The 14525-nt window shown below is 37.9% G+C and overlaps 1 protein-coding gene across 1 annotated transcript in view; it reads left to right on the forward strand.

The window, feature by feature from the left end:
- Window positions 1-14525, forward strand: part of SPECC1L (sperm antigen with calponin homology and coiled-coil domains 1 like) — a 70738-nt gene that overhangs the window by 23148 nt on the left and 33065 nt on the right. Inside the window, exons 5-9 of the mRNA XM_085305809.1 lie at window positions 404-611; window positions 7386-7459; window positions 7962-8137; window positions 10012-10175; window positions 11794-11885. Of these exons, the coding sequence (XP_085161935.1) occupies window positions 404-611; window positions 7386-7459; window positions 7962-8137; window positions 10012-10175; window positions 11794-11885 (714 nt within the window). The remainder of the gene's footprint in view (window positions 1-403; window positions 612-7385; window positions 7460-7961; window positions 8138-10011; window positions 10176-11793; window positions 11886-14525) is intronic.

Consider the following 14525-nt stretch of genomic DNA (forward strand, 5'->3'; position numbering starts at 1 on the left):
GGAGGAGCACAGACGTTTTTGGCACAGGAAAGAAAGGGTAAAGAGAACTTCCAGTTTCCATAGCAGCTAGATGTTAAATTGGATCAGCTGCTCATGAAACAACAGCCTTGGTACTATGGTGGTATTGTTTTGCCTAATATAGGATACCACTATTGCAGGATACCACATATAGTCAGCTGGGGAATAAAAATGTTTTATGCAGGCTCAGGAAAACAGTTGCACTATAGCAATACATTTTTAAAGGCTTATATTTAACTTTCTGGCCCATACTTTTTTTATGGTTGTGGAAATATACTTTGTGTGGCAGTTATGAAACTAAAAGAAACCAAATATAAACATTATAAATCATKTTTATAATGCTGTCAATTTAGATATGGTGTTATGATATGGCATTTTTCTTCAGGTTGAAGATGAATACAGAGTGTTCCAAGAAGAAGCCAAGAAACAAATTGAGGATCTCAATGTGACTCTAGAAAAACTTCGGACAGAGCTGGACGAAAAAGAGACTGAGAGAAGTGACATGAAAGAAACTATTTTTGAGCTGGAAGATGAAGTAGAGCAGCATCGTGCTGTGAAACTTCATGACAATCTCATCATATCTGATCTGGAGAGTAAGTGTTAAGAGTTTTCTCTTGTGAGAGAGATGATACTTAAAATAGCTAAAATAGAATGCTGAAATAGTGAAAATATTTTCATTTGACTTTCATGTATCTGATTTCTGGTTAGACTGGCTTTGCAGAACCCTTGTAACTRTAGAAAGAAAAGTCAGCCTGAGTTTGCTTTTCCATTTCCAGTTGGTGTGGGTACAAAAACCTGTGAATTGAGAATAAATATGAAATCTGATAATGCTTTTTTCAAGTTGTTTTTCAAAGTAGAACATATAATTACAGACGTAATAATAGTATGCTCTCTGTGCATTTTGAAGGCTGAATGATTGATGTAAGCTTTTAAGAATGATCTCTTTTTCAAGTGCCAAAATACCAGAAGTTACTAGGTAGCTTGAGAATCTGTGTAACTGATGATTTCTTCCACCTGAAGAAAGCTGGTTTTGGTGGAAAAATGGGTGGATGGAGATTGTAAAAACCTACAGGTGTCATACATAATACATCTATATTGTCATGTCAAGTATTTCTTTCTGTGTAGATCTTCTCATGTTATAATATCGATCTGTGAACATGAGAATGAATTTGACACACCTCAAGAAAGTTAGAGTCCAACTTTGTGTTCAGTGTTGCCACTGCACCAGAAATGGTTGGGGTTTATAATGAGATTCATGTATATTTGCCTAGTTGTCTGTGCTTTAGTGCCCTCTCTGAGACCTGCTCAAGTGTTCCTACTTGAACTTGGACTACTGTACCCCGTGGAGCTGTTTTGGCAGAATATTTTTTATAGAGTTCAAATACCTGCCATTCTTCCATGGTATACAGAAGCTAAACAAGATAGTTAAAGCCAAAGTATTATTRGTTTTAACAGTGGGGGCAGTGTTCATAGCAAATACTGTAAATTGGTCTGTTATCAGGAAAAGGTAATGTCTTAGGCAAACTATTAACATAACTTAAGCCCAGTATCTTCGGATATGTGTCTGTCATCTTATTTTGCCTAAGCAACACTTCCTGATTTTAAAAGAGAAACAGTATTTGCCTTTCTAAAATAGGTGTAAGTTCTTACTTTTCCTTTTCCCCTCCCACTCTTTCTGTACCTAACCAAAGACAGACAGCGGCTTAGGAGTAGGAGTTCAGGTATGGAGTCAGTGGCTCTAATGTTGTTCGTGATGTTGTTTCATAGCAAGTACTTAAAATTATGAGCACTTCTCCACTTGCATATTAAATTGCATATTTTTGTATATTAAGTTAACTACATTCACATAGGGAGTAGCACCTTAGTCAAGTAAACACTTAAATGTTCAGTAATTAGGTATTGATCCCTAATTACAGAGCAACTCTAATTTTTTGACATACCTGCTTTAGGGGTAGACCAAATAGTTTTGACGGATACCTTGCAAGAATGTTTCTGCAGTCTTACAGAATAGCTATATCTGACATTTSAGACTGGTTAAAAAAAATCAGTTGGGCACACCTCTGCCTGGGCTGGAATTTTCAAGAAAAATTGTAGTAGTCTTTGCTACTCAAGAAATAGTTTAGAAAATTCAGCTCTGCTCGCTGATGGTTTGATGCAATTGTTTTGGCTACAAGCTGGAAGCAGAGTAGCATCTAGTGGCCATAAGAAAGAAAGGCAGCCAAAGAGTAGTATAATCCAGACTTGGTAAAAATATTTCTCTCTGAATGACTGCTTTAAAACACTTGGTTTGTTATGTATTCCTAAACTAAAAGTCGTATGGGAGTTTCCTGGTGGTAGCCTTTTCCGTAGTGACACAAAGAACAGCTGCTTGAAAAAATCTGGACCTTGGAGCTAGTAGGTGCAGGCTGGCAAGTTCTTTGTGTCTTTTGTGTCTTGTATTGAAGTGACAGAAAAGAGCATTTTAGTAGTAAGTAGTAACAGCATCTTAGTAGTAAGTTCTCTTATGCTCAGCAGTCTTAGATGGTCATTTCTGGTCATCAGTCTGTCAAACATTTGATGTCCAAGCTTTTAAATATGGAGAATTTAATTGCAAGTTCATGTATTATAAAATGTTACTTAGGAGAATGGTGAGCTTTTTTCAGCTGAAATAATCAACTGAAAAGAGCAATGAAAGCTTTTCTTTAGGCTTAGATTTTAGAATATGTGGAACTCTTAACTTAACCTTGGGGAGAGAATTTGCCTAACAGCAAAGTTGCTGAGTGAATGAAGGCAGCGATAATTCTGCTAATAAATGATGGAAAAGGATCAGCTAAAGAATTCACAGAAACCAGAGTCGGCAATTAGAGGAAAGATGCTTCCCAGATGAAGTGGTGAGCATTTATGTAATTTCCTAGGCAGTCAACATTAGTTAGTGCTGTGGTACCATGAAATGCCCCGGCACTAGGAGTTGGGGCGCACGTCTCTGCGGGCTTTCCAAACGGGAGAAAGCTGCCCGGCAGAACATGTAATGAAACACGTCTTTCGYGGTGATATACATGTTGAATTATCACATTTTAGCTGTTAATATGTAGGCACCTGCGAAAATTGTGATTGCTTTGGGGTGGACAGCAGAATATAAATAGCAGTGATTGGAAGCCACCCGGTCAGTTTGTGCTGCCGGCACAGAGGCAGGGAAAGGAGCTGCAGGTAACACGGTTCCTAAAACCACCCGTAACGCCTGCAGCTTTGCTGTTTTAATCTGCCCGTAAAACACGAAAAGGGTGACCTGTAAGCAGAGCGTGTCGTGTCTGAGAAGGCCAGGAGCCGTTCGGAGGACGTGCGCGCGCGAGGCGGCGCTGCTGCTGCGCCCGTGCCTGGCGCCCCGCGCGGCCCGCCGCGGCCAGGGGGCCCGGCCGCCCTCCTGGCCCTCCGCGGCGGCGCGCGGGCGGCCGCGTCCTCRAGCGGCCGAGCGCACGGCGGAGCGGAAATTTTTCAGAGCGCTTTGTCTTGTGACTTGTGGAAAACAGGCGGTTGTAAGTTAACTTACCAGCTGTCAGACGTTTCTTCTTAGTCTGAAAGTTATTTTGCGTGTTTGTTTAGCATGAGCTATGTATGCAGAACCTGTCGGTTATCTTAATCTTTAATAAAATTGTATCTTTTCGGTATTTATGCCCACTTTTTTTTGGACTGCTGAGTAAAAAGGTTGCTGCACTTAATATTCAGTGAATAAACATTTATAGACATTAGTTTTAAATCTGCTATATCTCATAATTGTAATGGCCGTGATATTTATGAGACTAAATTTTTACATACTGTGTGTAGGCCTTTTCTAGCATAAATTTAGAAAGCTCAGCTGAATGTTAGTTTCCTAATTGTTAGTAGAACTTAACAATTTTTTTAATAAGGCCTTTCTGCTGATGTTGGACACTTAAAACGTTCAGCTGTCCTGCTGTATAGACCAACTGTCTGACGCCGATAAGCTCAAAAGCAAAATTGATAAGGAAACTGCCTGCGCCTTGGGATATTTGACCAGTGCTTCTTCCTATACAAGGAAGCTGTTATGCGGGCACAGCTCTATTTATATAGATGTGCTTATCCTAGGATAGCGATTCCTATACTAAATGTAGAAACACTATCGCAGAACAAGGCAAAACAGTGTAACTGGTACAAAACCTGAAAATGCCCGTTATGGTTTCCCTGTGTKAGGGTGAACTGCTTCAGTGGCGTTTATTAGAGATCGTAATGTCTTGTGCTACGAAATGACCGTGCGTGTCTGAATATTGTAACTTTTTAAAAAAACAAATACTGTATTGAAATTAAATAATTGCATGTTGACATCAATTTTTGTCTTGTAGTGATAGATTTTATCTGCTAATTCTAATTGGAAGATGTTACAGATACAGAATTGACCAGAAGCCTTATGAAACTCGGATGATACCCTGTTAAATTGTCCCCTGTCCCCTCCCGCAGTTGAAGTTTGAATTTTTGGTAACTTGTTTTCTGACCTTTTAAAAAGCAAGTTATCAGGCTGTGATTTCAGTTAATACTGTTTTGTAAAATACAGACATAATTGAATCTTGCAGTAAAACAAACTGCAAAAAAAGCAGCTTGCTGGTTTGTGTACTTGCCAGCTTTGATTATCTTATCCATTGGTCCGAACGGCTCCCTTGTTCTTCAGTTGCCCCTGAACAATAGTCACCTTCCCTTCGATCTTCTCCTTTTTTCTTATCTGACATCCTTAAAAACAAGAGGCTGGATAACTTTCCCACCTTGCTGAAAATTGGGGCAGGCAGCAGCATACGCAGGTGAAATGGGCTGCTGGGTGCGGAGGGGAGTGTGAGGAGGAGGAGGAAGGACGGATACCACAATGTTGGCGTGTAGAGAGCTGTCGCCTGGGAACGTGTTTTATCTGCTTGCGTTTTCAGGGGGTACTTGGGGGACACAACGCGAGGAACGGAGTTCAAGCTGTACRAGATGAAGTCACTGATGTAGTCTTCGTTTGGGTTTCAAGTTCTTTCAGTTGCTGCTTGGTTGGATGTCTTTTTTTTAATCTCCTCTATGAATTGGGGGTGAAGGGAAGACCGTTTCAAAACTGGCTGTAAAATGCTCGGTATTGTTTATAGTAACTGCAAAATATTCAGGCCATTGTGTTTTACTTCAAAGCATAAATACACTAAAACTTAATGGTGCGTTTCATATCTCACAAAGCTCAAAACAATGGCATTACACAAGCTTTAACTCTGYATTTCGAGTTTCTGATTTGTGGTTATTTTTAGATGAGCCGTAGCTTGCTTGGACTAGTAAAAGAAATTGGCATTTTTAAAAGCAACATTTTCTTTTAAAAGAAAAAATCTGCTACAGTTTATTTCCAGTTGCTACTGGGAGCTCTTTTGGATATGTTGAGTTGCTGTCAGTGTTGAAAGTTATCTATTTTGCAGTGGAGGTTTTTAGCATGTGTTTAAAGAAAAAAAGGGTGATGAGAGTGAAGGACTTGTATACCTTTAACCTAAAGCATCCCCGTGTGCTTTGCTCAACCAAGTTTTGCGTGCTGAAACAAGCTACAAAGTGGAAGGCTTTGCTTGAGTATCGTTGTAGCCTGTGATTTGAGTGGCCCACACTGCTAGGCTTATCTTCAAGGCTTAAAGATCAGTTAGATGTGTCTTATAAAATGTGCGGCCTGGTAAGAAGGCAGTAAAAATAGACGTATCTGTTTAGCTGTAGTGTTTCAACTTTTCCAAGCCTGRAAGGTTATCATGTTTTCAGGCCAACTGAGGTTTATATCATTCTTGAAAAGAAACTAGCTGTGGCATTAAAAGCCTCTGCAGCTGGACTGTTGAGGCAAAACTCAAGAATTTCTTCAGAAGAAAAAACTGAAAGGAATTCCACAGTGAAAAACTGGAAACTTTCAAGCACTTATGAGCGTAATAGAGATGACTGAATGTACACATCAGCATGTATCAGTTTAAATCTATGGTCTTTGCATCTGACTTAAACTTTCTGAAATGCTTAGTGTTTTCCATTTAACCTATCATAGTCTCGTTTATATTATTAATTGTTTAATTGTTAAATTGTTAATTGTTATCTTTACAAGAATATTGAAGTTTTTGGCTAGCTTGCAGAGACAAAGGTATAGGCAGAGGAAGGGCTTTGAATGAATCCCGGTTTGATGGTTTCCCTGAGACCTGATAGCCAAATCAAAGCTCTTGGAAAGTTTTGCCTGTTACAGAATGAGAGCCCTAAAACTTGACTTTACCAATCTGTTTATACTGTCTGTTTATGCTAGTRTATGTCTGTATCTTTTAACTATTCAAATATTTATTATACAATTTCATAGATTTTTGCGAGATTTTGTATTTTTAACAGCCTAAATATATTAGGTACCTGCAATCTTGTGATAAAAGCATTGTAAATATAAACTTTTTTTCCTCAACAGTTCTTGAAATAATGAACCTGAACTGAAAAACATAATTAATCACAATTGGCTCTCTCTATGAGCAGGTACATAGTTTTTACTGTTTTGACATAGCTACATAATGCTAGAGAAATGAAACTTCCCGAAGATCCAAGGATCAATGAGGTGATACACTAATAGAAATTCATTCTGTATTTCTTCTTCATCAGTTGCTCAGTTATGAATGGAGTAATCGATCACGCTGCCCCATGTACCGAGTMGAGTAACGACTAGTAATCGCAGCGGCTAGCCGGTCAGATGCCAGATTAGGAGCTGGGAGTGATCGAGCTGCGTACTCTTTTGCGTAGCTGTTGACGGATTTAGGGGACYCTCTCTATTTCATGACATGATCCATGATCTTATTGACTGTTTGTCCCTTTGCTTTAAGCATAGCATATTTCAACCTCAAACAGTGGTCTGACACACGAGAATGTGAGTTTCTTGAGCATGAGTAGAATTTTATACCCGTTAAAGGCATAGCTGTGAGTGCTTTGCCAGCAGCTTTTTAATGAAGAAATGTGAATCAAAAGGCTYAATGTAGCTCCAACTTATGTTTGAAGAGGAAAATGCTCCAAACACCCATGTTTTTAGGATTCTTTCATGTTACTTTACCTGTGTACGCTATTTTTATTTGCTTTTTTTTTTTGTTACTTTGTTATGCTAATACTCTGAAGGGTTGAGAAGAGACTGGGATTTTTATCAGAATTGAGTTAGCTTATGCCAGTTTTCCCCTCTCTATATAGAAGTATATATGTGTTGACATTTTTTGTTAGGTAATTTCTGGTCAAATTTTTTTCCCCAGATGGCTTTGGGTTATAAAAAGTAATGTATTCTCTGAGTAAGTTTTTAAAACTGCATACCTGTTCTTTCCGTTACTGTTTCTTAAGTAAGTAGATGCCTGACTAAGATCTTGCCTGGAATTTGACTTTYTTTCCAGATACCGTTAAAAAGCTTCAGGACCAAAAGCATGACATGGAAAGAGAAATAAAGAATCTTCACAGGAGACTCCGGGTAGGTTAAAACCTGAAAACCCAAAGTATCAATATACAGTACATTGGAATGTCTTAAGACCTTCATGTGGAATTGTGTAAAATTGTTAGCCGTAATAGCATTCAAAGCGTTCTGAGAGAATGGCATTATGCTGGAATATGTTTACAAACTACAGAGACTAAAGAGTTAATTTTTGAAAAATTCTCCATGTCCCAGAAAATGTCGTTGGGCTTGGGAGAAATTGCTCATGTGTCTTCTGATGCATGAGTTCATGTATATGTYCCCCCCCACACACACTATAAATGTTTTCTGAATTTCTAGAAATGGAAAAAAAAATAAAAATCAGGCTTCAACAATGTAACTTGCAAGTTAGATTGTACTTAATGCCAGAGATCAGTACCTTTATCACTCCTGTAAATTATATCCTGTAACAGTGTAGGAAAACTATGAATAATAGGGATAACTTATTTTTTAAGCTTCAGAGTTGTTGCTGCTTTCAATTGAAAGTTTTGTTTACTTGTAGGAGGAGTCAGCAGAATGGCGTCAGTTCCAAGCTGATCTACAGACTGCAGTGGTYATAGCAAATGATATAAAATCTGAGGCCCAGGAAGAGATAGGAGACCTAAAGCGTAGATTGCATGAAGCTCAGGAGAAAAATGAGAAGCTCACTAAAGAGTTGGAGGAAATAAAGTCACGCAAGTATGCAAGACAACGGGAATTTAATCTCTTTTCTAGAGGGGTACAGTTTTGGAAATTCAGTATTGTAGCTATTACTGAGACCCTGGAAGATCATAAATCCTCACAGTGAGGATCCATATTTCCACTAGCTGCTTTATATAGGCTTTGAGGAATGAACTGGAGAGAAATAGTTAAACTTGTGTTTAAAATAAATAATAGGTATTTTAAAATAGTATGTATGTATATATGAATGTTTTTYTTCTTTGTGCTATGTGCTATCTATCAAAGTATATCCAGTTTGGCACTTTTACAAGACCAGGTTGAAGGGGAGGATTTTTCCCAATTAACAGCTGAACATGATGTAGTTTTCCTCAGTATGAAAAACGAGCAGCGTAGTTTTCCTGTACCATAACAAGTACCATTTGCTGCCAGGGCTTTTGGTGTGGTTAAAAATACAGTTGCTTTTCTTTGCATCRGAAGAAACCTTCTCTAATTCTGCATATGTATTTTACTGTTTTATTTCCACTGAGAAATTTTTTCTAGGGATAATTAGACATGCCTTGTATATAAATAAACTTTTTAACAAAAACATTTCAAATTATAATGTATTGTTGCTAGAGCTAGGTGACACAGGTATTAGAAACTGAGTCATACATCCTTCAGAAATATTAAAGTTTTCAGTCCATAGATTAAGGACATTCTGGACATCAGCATTTGAATCCTGTTTTGTCCCTAGGTACTGAGTAGATTTTCAGCTTCCARCAACTACAGCAATGGTGTTTGTGATGTACATATTAAACAATCTTGTGTGTCACATAGATGGCCATCTTGTAGGATAGGTCAGACTTAACCTAGAGACCAATTGGATATGAGATTATGCAGGCTACTAGTTTGGGAAAAACCTAATGGTAGAGAGATAAGAGATGAGGAGAGCAGATAAGTTGCGCAGAAAATAGAAAATGAGCTGGCTGGATGGTGGTGGGATAAGGCATACTAGCTGAAGTAAGGTCGCCAAACTGAGCAGTATGAACAGCTATTAGTAATACGTTTCAGCCAGATTTGTAATTGTTTAGTAACTGCTTGAAAACCTTTGAGGTTACAGTTGTACWTTTGAAGGTAGAATTGGCTTGCTGATTCCAATCAATGTATTCATTATTTCTCAATCCACCAGCATCTTTAGATATTTGATTTGCTGTAGGTGAAGYACTAAAAGACAACTGAAATAAACTCCTTAGAAGTAGTATAGCTACTGTTCTGGGGAAAATCATGCTATAGTGTCTGAAGCAAAATAAGGCAACGATTAATTAATATAGACTGTAGAAAATAGGTTTTCCCAACAGTTCTTATCTTGTGAGTGACACTGAAWACAACAAACAGTATAAATACTGTGCTCTAATATTCCAGATTTTTTTGTTTGGAAGCTATGGTTTAGACTCTACCTAAAGAGGTATTTCAGAAACATATTCTTACCTCCATAATACTGTTTTCTATTTGTGCAGGCAGGGAAGACAAGTCTTAATAAGTTGATTGTTTTCAAATGAAGTGGCAATGTCCTTCCTCCTCAAATTTTCCAAACAATAACATACATGCATACGTGYGTGAGTGTGTGTGTGTATAGATTAGAGAGATGGGCAGAAATTAAGCTTTAGTTTGAGTATTGAGTTGATAGACTTTTCAGCTGTGCTTAAGGTCTGCTGGTAAATTGTAAGAGTTTACAGTGATAATTTAGGCTGATAATTTTTGCTAAAGTAAAATAGTAGGAAAACTAGGTTAATATAATGAATCAATTAGACCATAGATTTTCAGGTTGGCTTCAGATTTGTGTTCAAGYTTATAACACCTTCCAGGTTAAAGTGCGTCTCAAATGATTTAAATGGACTGTATATTGATTTCAGGCAGGAAGAAGAACGTGGTCGAGTGTACAATTACATGAATGCTGTAGAAAGAGATTTGGCAGCCCTGAGACAGGGAATGGGGCTGAGTCGCAGATCGTCTACTTCCTCAGAGCCAACTCCTACTGTAAAAACRCTCATCAAGTCATTTGACAGTGCCTCCCAAGGTAATTATTTTTAACCAGTGAAGTAGCTGCACAGAGTTAGGGATTTGCGTATGTTGAGATGTATGCTTCTGATGGCTTATCTCATTCCAAGGTCAGTTGCTTTATTGTACTGTTGTGATCTAAGTGATGGCTGAAACAAAGCAACCCAAACTAGATTGCGCAACAGATCGTTCTCTATGGTTAAGTGCAAACATCTTTTTTATCTTTTTTCCCCTCCCCTTCACTACCACATTGCCAATGACTCATATGCCAGACAGTGATTCRGTGTTTCCATATTTTAGAAATACATAGACACAAATTATACACATAATAGTACCTGGAAGCACAGCTGACTTCAGTCTTCCTATTAAGATGCTGAACTTGATGTGCTTAATTAAGTATTTTAGAAGCCATATAATACCTAGAGCCAAGTTTGCTTCTTTTAATAGCTTGCATTCTCAAGAATGCAATGCTAATGAAAAGTTAAATGAGGCCCAACCAGTGTTGCCTGTTAAAAGAAATAAGGAATATTTTCTAAAATATAAAAAATCTCACTGTTAAAACAATGGACTTTAATTATCTATTTGTGGAAATAGGTGCTTTTGCTAAAGTTGAATTCAATAAGGAATCCAAATAATTACCTGAAATGGGAAACATTTAGGTTTTATTTTTGACTGTATATGATGGCTTGTATGAATTGAATCATTTTCCTCCCCAAGCCTTTTGCCTTTGCAGTTCATTTACAGTAATGTCATTGTAAGTCCCTCTCTATGTGTGGGAGAGAAAAACGAGTTTTACTGTACCTATACTGTGCATTGCACATATTTTTTTTTTTTTCAACTGCTTATAACCCGACAGTGTGTTCCTGGTATTAATTTAGAAGTGTGTGTGGTTGTTTTTTTTTTTTTTTTTTTAAGTCTGTCCTTGGATAAAGGGCTCACTTGTCAGTCAGTTTGGTAAAATGACAAGCTCACTCTGCCTTCTTTTTCTGCCTTTACTGTAAGCTGATATCTGTCTCCTTCCCCAGCATTCATGTCTAATCTTGCTATTAAATAATCAGATGGCTGACTGAACAACTCAGTACTACTTTGGCTGCTATCATACATTTTTTTAAAACATAGCATCTTTTTTAGTTCCAAAATCTTTGGGATTGTCTTACACAACAATAGGCCTATAGTGTCTATGTAACAGTAGTCCATAAGGATCTATGGATTTTGGAAAAAAGAAAGGAGCCGCTGGTGATACGGGATATCCTTCTCATCTTACTTGTGGACCCAGTAGCCTGTCACCCATGTCTTTAATGGTCTGGAGTTCAGAGAACCAATAAAGTCATTGTTTATATCTTTTAAGATAATTGTATCTTGTCCACACCCCCAGTAAACTTCAAATTTCTTTTTACTGTGGATGAGATTATATATATAATAGGCAAGACAGAAGATGAATGTAATTACAGAGGAGTGGATGTGTAGGCACACTTTGAAATGCTCAGACTCTGTGGTCAGTTACTAATTGAAACTTTTACAGTTGTGTTCTGGGAAAACTAGTAATGTAAATTACAAGRAGACTGTTGTATACAAGTCTTCCATTTCACTGTAAAACAGTGCAGTGCTTGTGATGGCTTTCTTTTTGTTTCTGCTAGTTCCAAGTCCTGCTGCTGCCACAATTCCTCGCACTCCCCTGAGTCCAAGCCCCATGAAAACTCCCCCAGCTGCTGCTGTGTCCCCTATGCAGGTAGGTGTTTTGTAATTGCACTTAATCCTTCTTTGTGAAGAAGAGAATGAAACTACGGGTGATACACAAACACAAACAGTGACTGGCTTTGTGGGAAACAGCAATAAAATAGCCTCAAGTAAGTAGTTACTAAAAATTTTCAGTCTAACAAAAGGATGTTTTCCTAACRACACTTTAAAGAGTAGGACATTTGGACAGCTTTGTTAGAGAAATGTCAAAATCCTTTATACGGACACAGCCTGTGTCTTTTCCTTCCCAGTCCTCCTATCTCTGCTCCATATAAAGATATCTCCTTAAAACATTTACTTTTTTTTGAGGGATTATTGTTATTTAGGTGTACATTATTGCACGCTCTGATAGTGTAATGTCTCTTTACGCATTGCAGCCAAAGGAAAAGTTACCAGATATCTTAATATGTGCTTTCCTAGTCCTTCACTGGGATTCATAAGTTGATGTGATTTGGAAGTTCTTGACAATTATTCCCATCCTTACTATTCCTGTGCTACTGAGAAGTATGTGAAGAAAGCTTTATCTGCATTCCTTAGTTTTAGAATTGCTGTTTGTCAGTCCTTAGTCCTGTGCCTGGCACAGAAATGGCAGTAACGCTCTGGGCAGCGGACTAAGATTTGTGCAGAATCTGTGAGCAATCGYCAGTATAAATGTGTCCCATGTTGCRTGGGCTTTTGGTCTCAGTCCTGACTAGTGAGGGGTGAAGTCACTGTAAACTGATTATCTTAATGCATTTTGTACTGACTTGAGAGAGTTTTAGCCAGTTGTTGATTGTACCACGTATTTTGTCCTGTCTCCTCTGTAGCTTTGTCTCATTTGTTCATCTGCTACAGAAGTCTGGGAACACGAGGATTGCATCATCAGTACGCTGATGCTCTAGTTTTTAGATTATTGCTGTTTGTATATTATCTCACCATCTATGTGCAAGCTGGATTTGGGCAAAAGCCAACAAGTTTAAGGACAAAGTAGATGGGACCAGGTTCTATTTGTTTGCAAAGAAAAATCAAATAATGGAWTTTTTTTTGCTTTATAATACCAGTAATTCTTCTATTAACTTCAAGAGGTTGCTGCTAATCAGAAGTGTCAAAATTTGATTTTTATCATAAGTCAGCATAATGTTTTAGTAACAGATCTTCTCCATGTGAACTGAAGAATCTGTATCAGTGTTGGTTTTTAGTGCTGTAGGATCAATACCTGAAACAAACTGAACATTCTGTTGCACTCAACTAGTATAGATTTATTCACTTGGGAATAAACTTTATAAAGCAAACACATAACTTARAAGCAGTATGGAAGAGTTAAATGTTTTTGTGAAAGCTTCTGCTGTTTTCTGGTGTTCAGTCCTTCATGGCAGCAGTTTTCTAAAGCAGTTAGATGTTTTGTTTCTATTGATCTGTCTTTATTGCTGTGTTCTTGTAGGAAAAGGCACACTTAATTTCATATTCTAAAGGGTTAGACTGGCACAATTTTGGCATTCTGATGAGATAGGTTGGTTGCTCAAGTGAAGAGGCTTGCTTCAAGTACAGATGCTTCAGCATGTGCCCTCACTGAATTAGGCATGTTGCTTCATTTCTGTGTTGGGCTGTGACATTAATTTCCTCAGTCTTAAGAGTCTACTTTTATTTAATTTTTTGTAATATGGAACAAGGAGATGCATTTTTTTAACTGAAAATATCAAGCAAAAAAACCTCCCTTCTGGCATCAGGTTCAAGTCAATACTGGAACAGAGCAGTTGTTTAATTTAGCTTACCAATACGGCAATGATTTAGGAAAGGAGTTATGAAGAGAATACTTTCCAGAATTTAAAACCAAACCTGCTTGGTCAACCCAAAAGTCTAGCTAGTCTATTARCTTAGTTTCACTACGAGTGGCCCAAAGCAGATGCCTGTTGAGGAATAGAAGGACAAGCAACCATATCTGCTACTTTCCTTGAGCACTTGCTGTTCCTGTTTTTGTGGTTGGAGAACTTTGAGCTAGAAGTGCTTTCAGACTCATTGCTCGCCAGTCCAGACTCCTTTGAACATATATAGACTTTAGGCTCCAAACAATTGAGTGTCAAAGACTTCCAGGACTTACCTACTAATGTGTGAAGAACTGTGTCCACCTGTTTGCTTTAAAAGTGTGGTCTGTAATGCAAACTGCTGATGTAAATGTCTTGTTGAAGTACTTGGTGCAAAGTGATCAGCAATAGATACCTGGGTGGTGGGTGAAGCTCATGTTTCCTTTCATAGCCAAGAACAGGCACAAGCATTGAGAGTCAGAAGCAAAATATTCAGACCTTATAGGATTGGTTCATCCTACCACAGTTTTGCCTTAAATTTGAAGTGTCAGGTGTTTCTCCCCCTTCACTTTTTTGTCTTACCTGTGTGCCTGTTTCTCCTCTGGAGCCCAGTAATATTCCAGTATTTTGACATTTATCTGATAACTCATATTACAAAAGAAACCATTCAGAAAAGAGTAATAATCAGCTAGCAGAAACTTTGTCTTCAGAATAGAAATGACTGTAAGAAAGTAAAAGATGATGGTCTTAGCATCTTTAATTTTGTCTGTTACTGTAATTACATTATAAAGAGACTATTCTGTCCTTCTTCAATGTAGTCAGATTAGTCTCTGTCCAAAGATAAAATTGAT

Source organism: Rhea americana, unplaced genomic scaffold (genome assembly GCF_003343005.1).
Source record: "Rhea americana isolate MKP2758 unplaced genomic scaffold, rheAme1 scaffold_227, whole genome shotgun sequence".
In the NCBI taxonomy this organism is placed as follows: Eukaryota; Metazoa; Chordata; class Aves; order Rheiformes; family Rheidae; genus Rhea; species Rhea americana.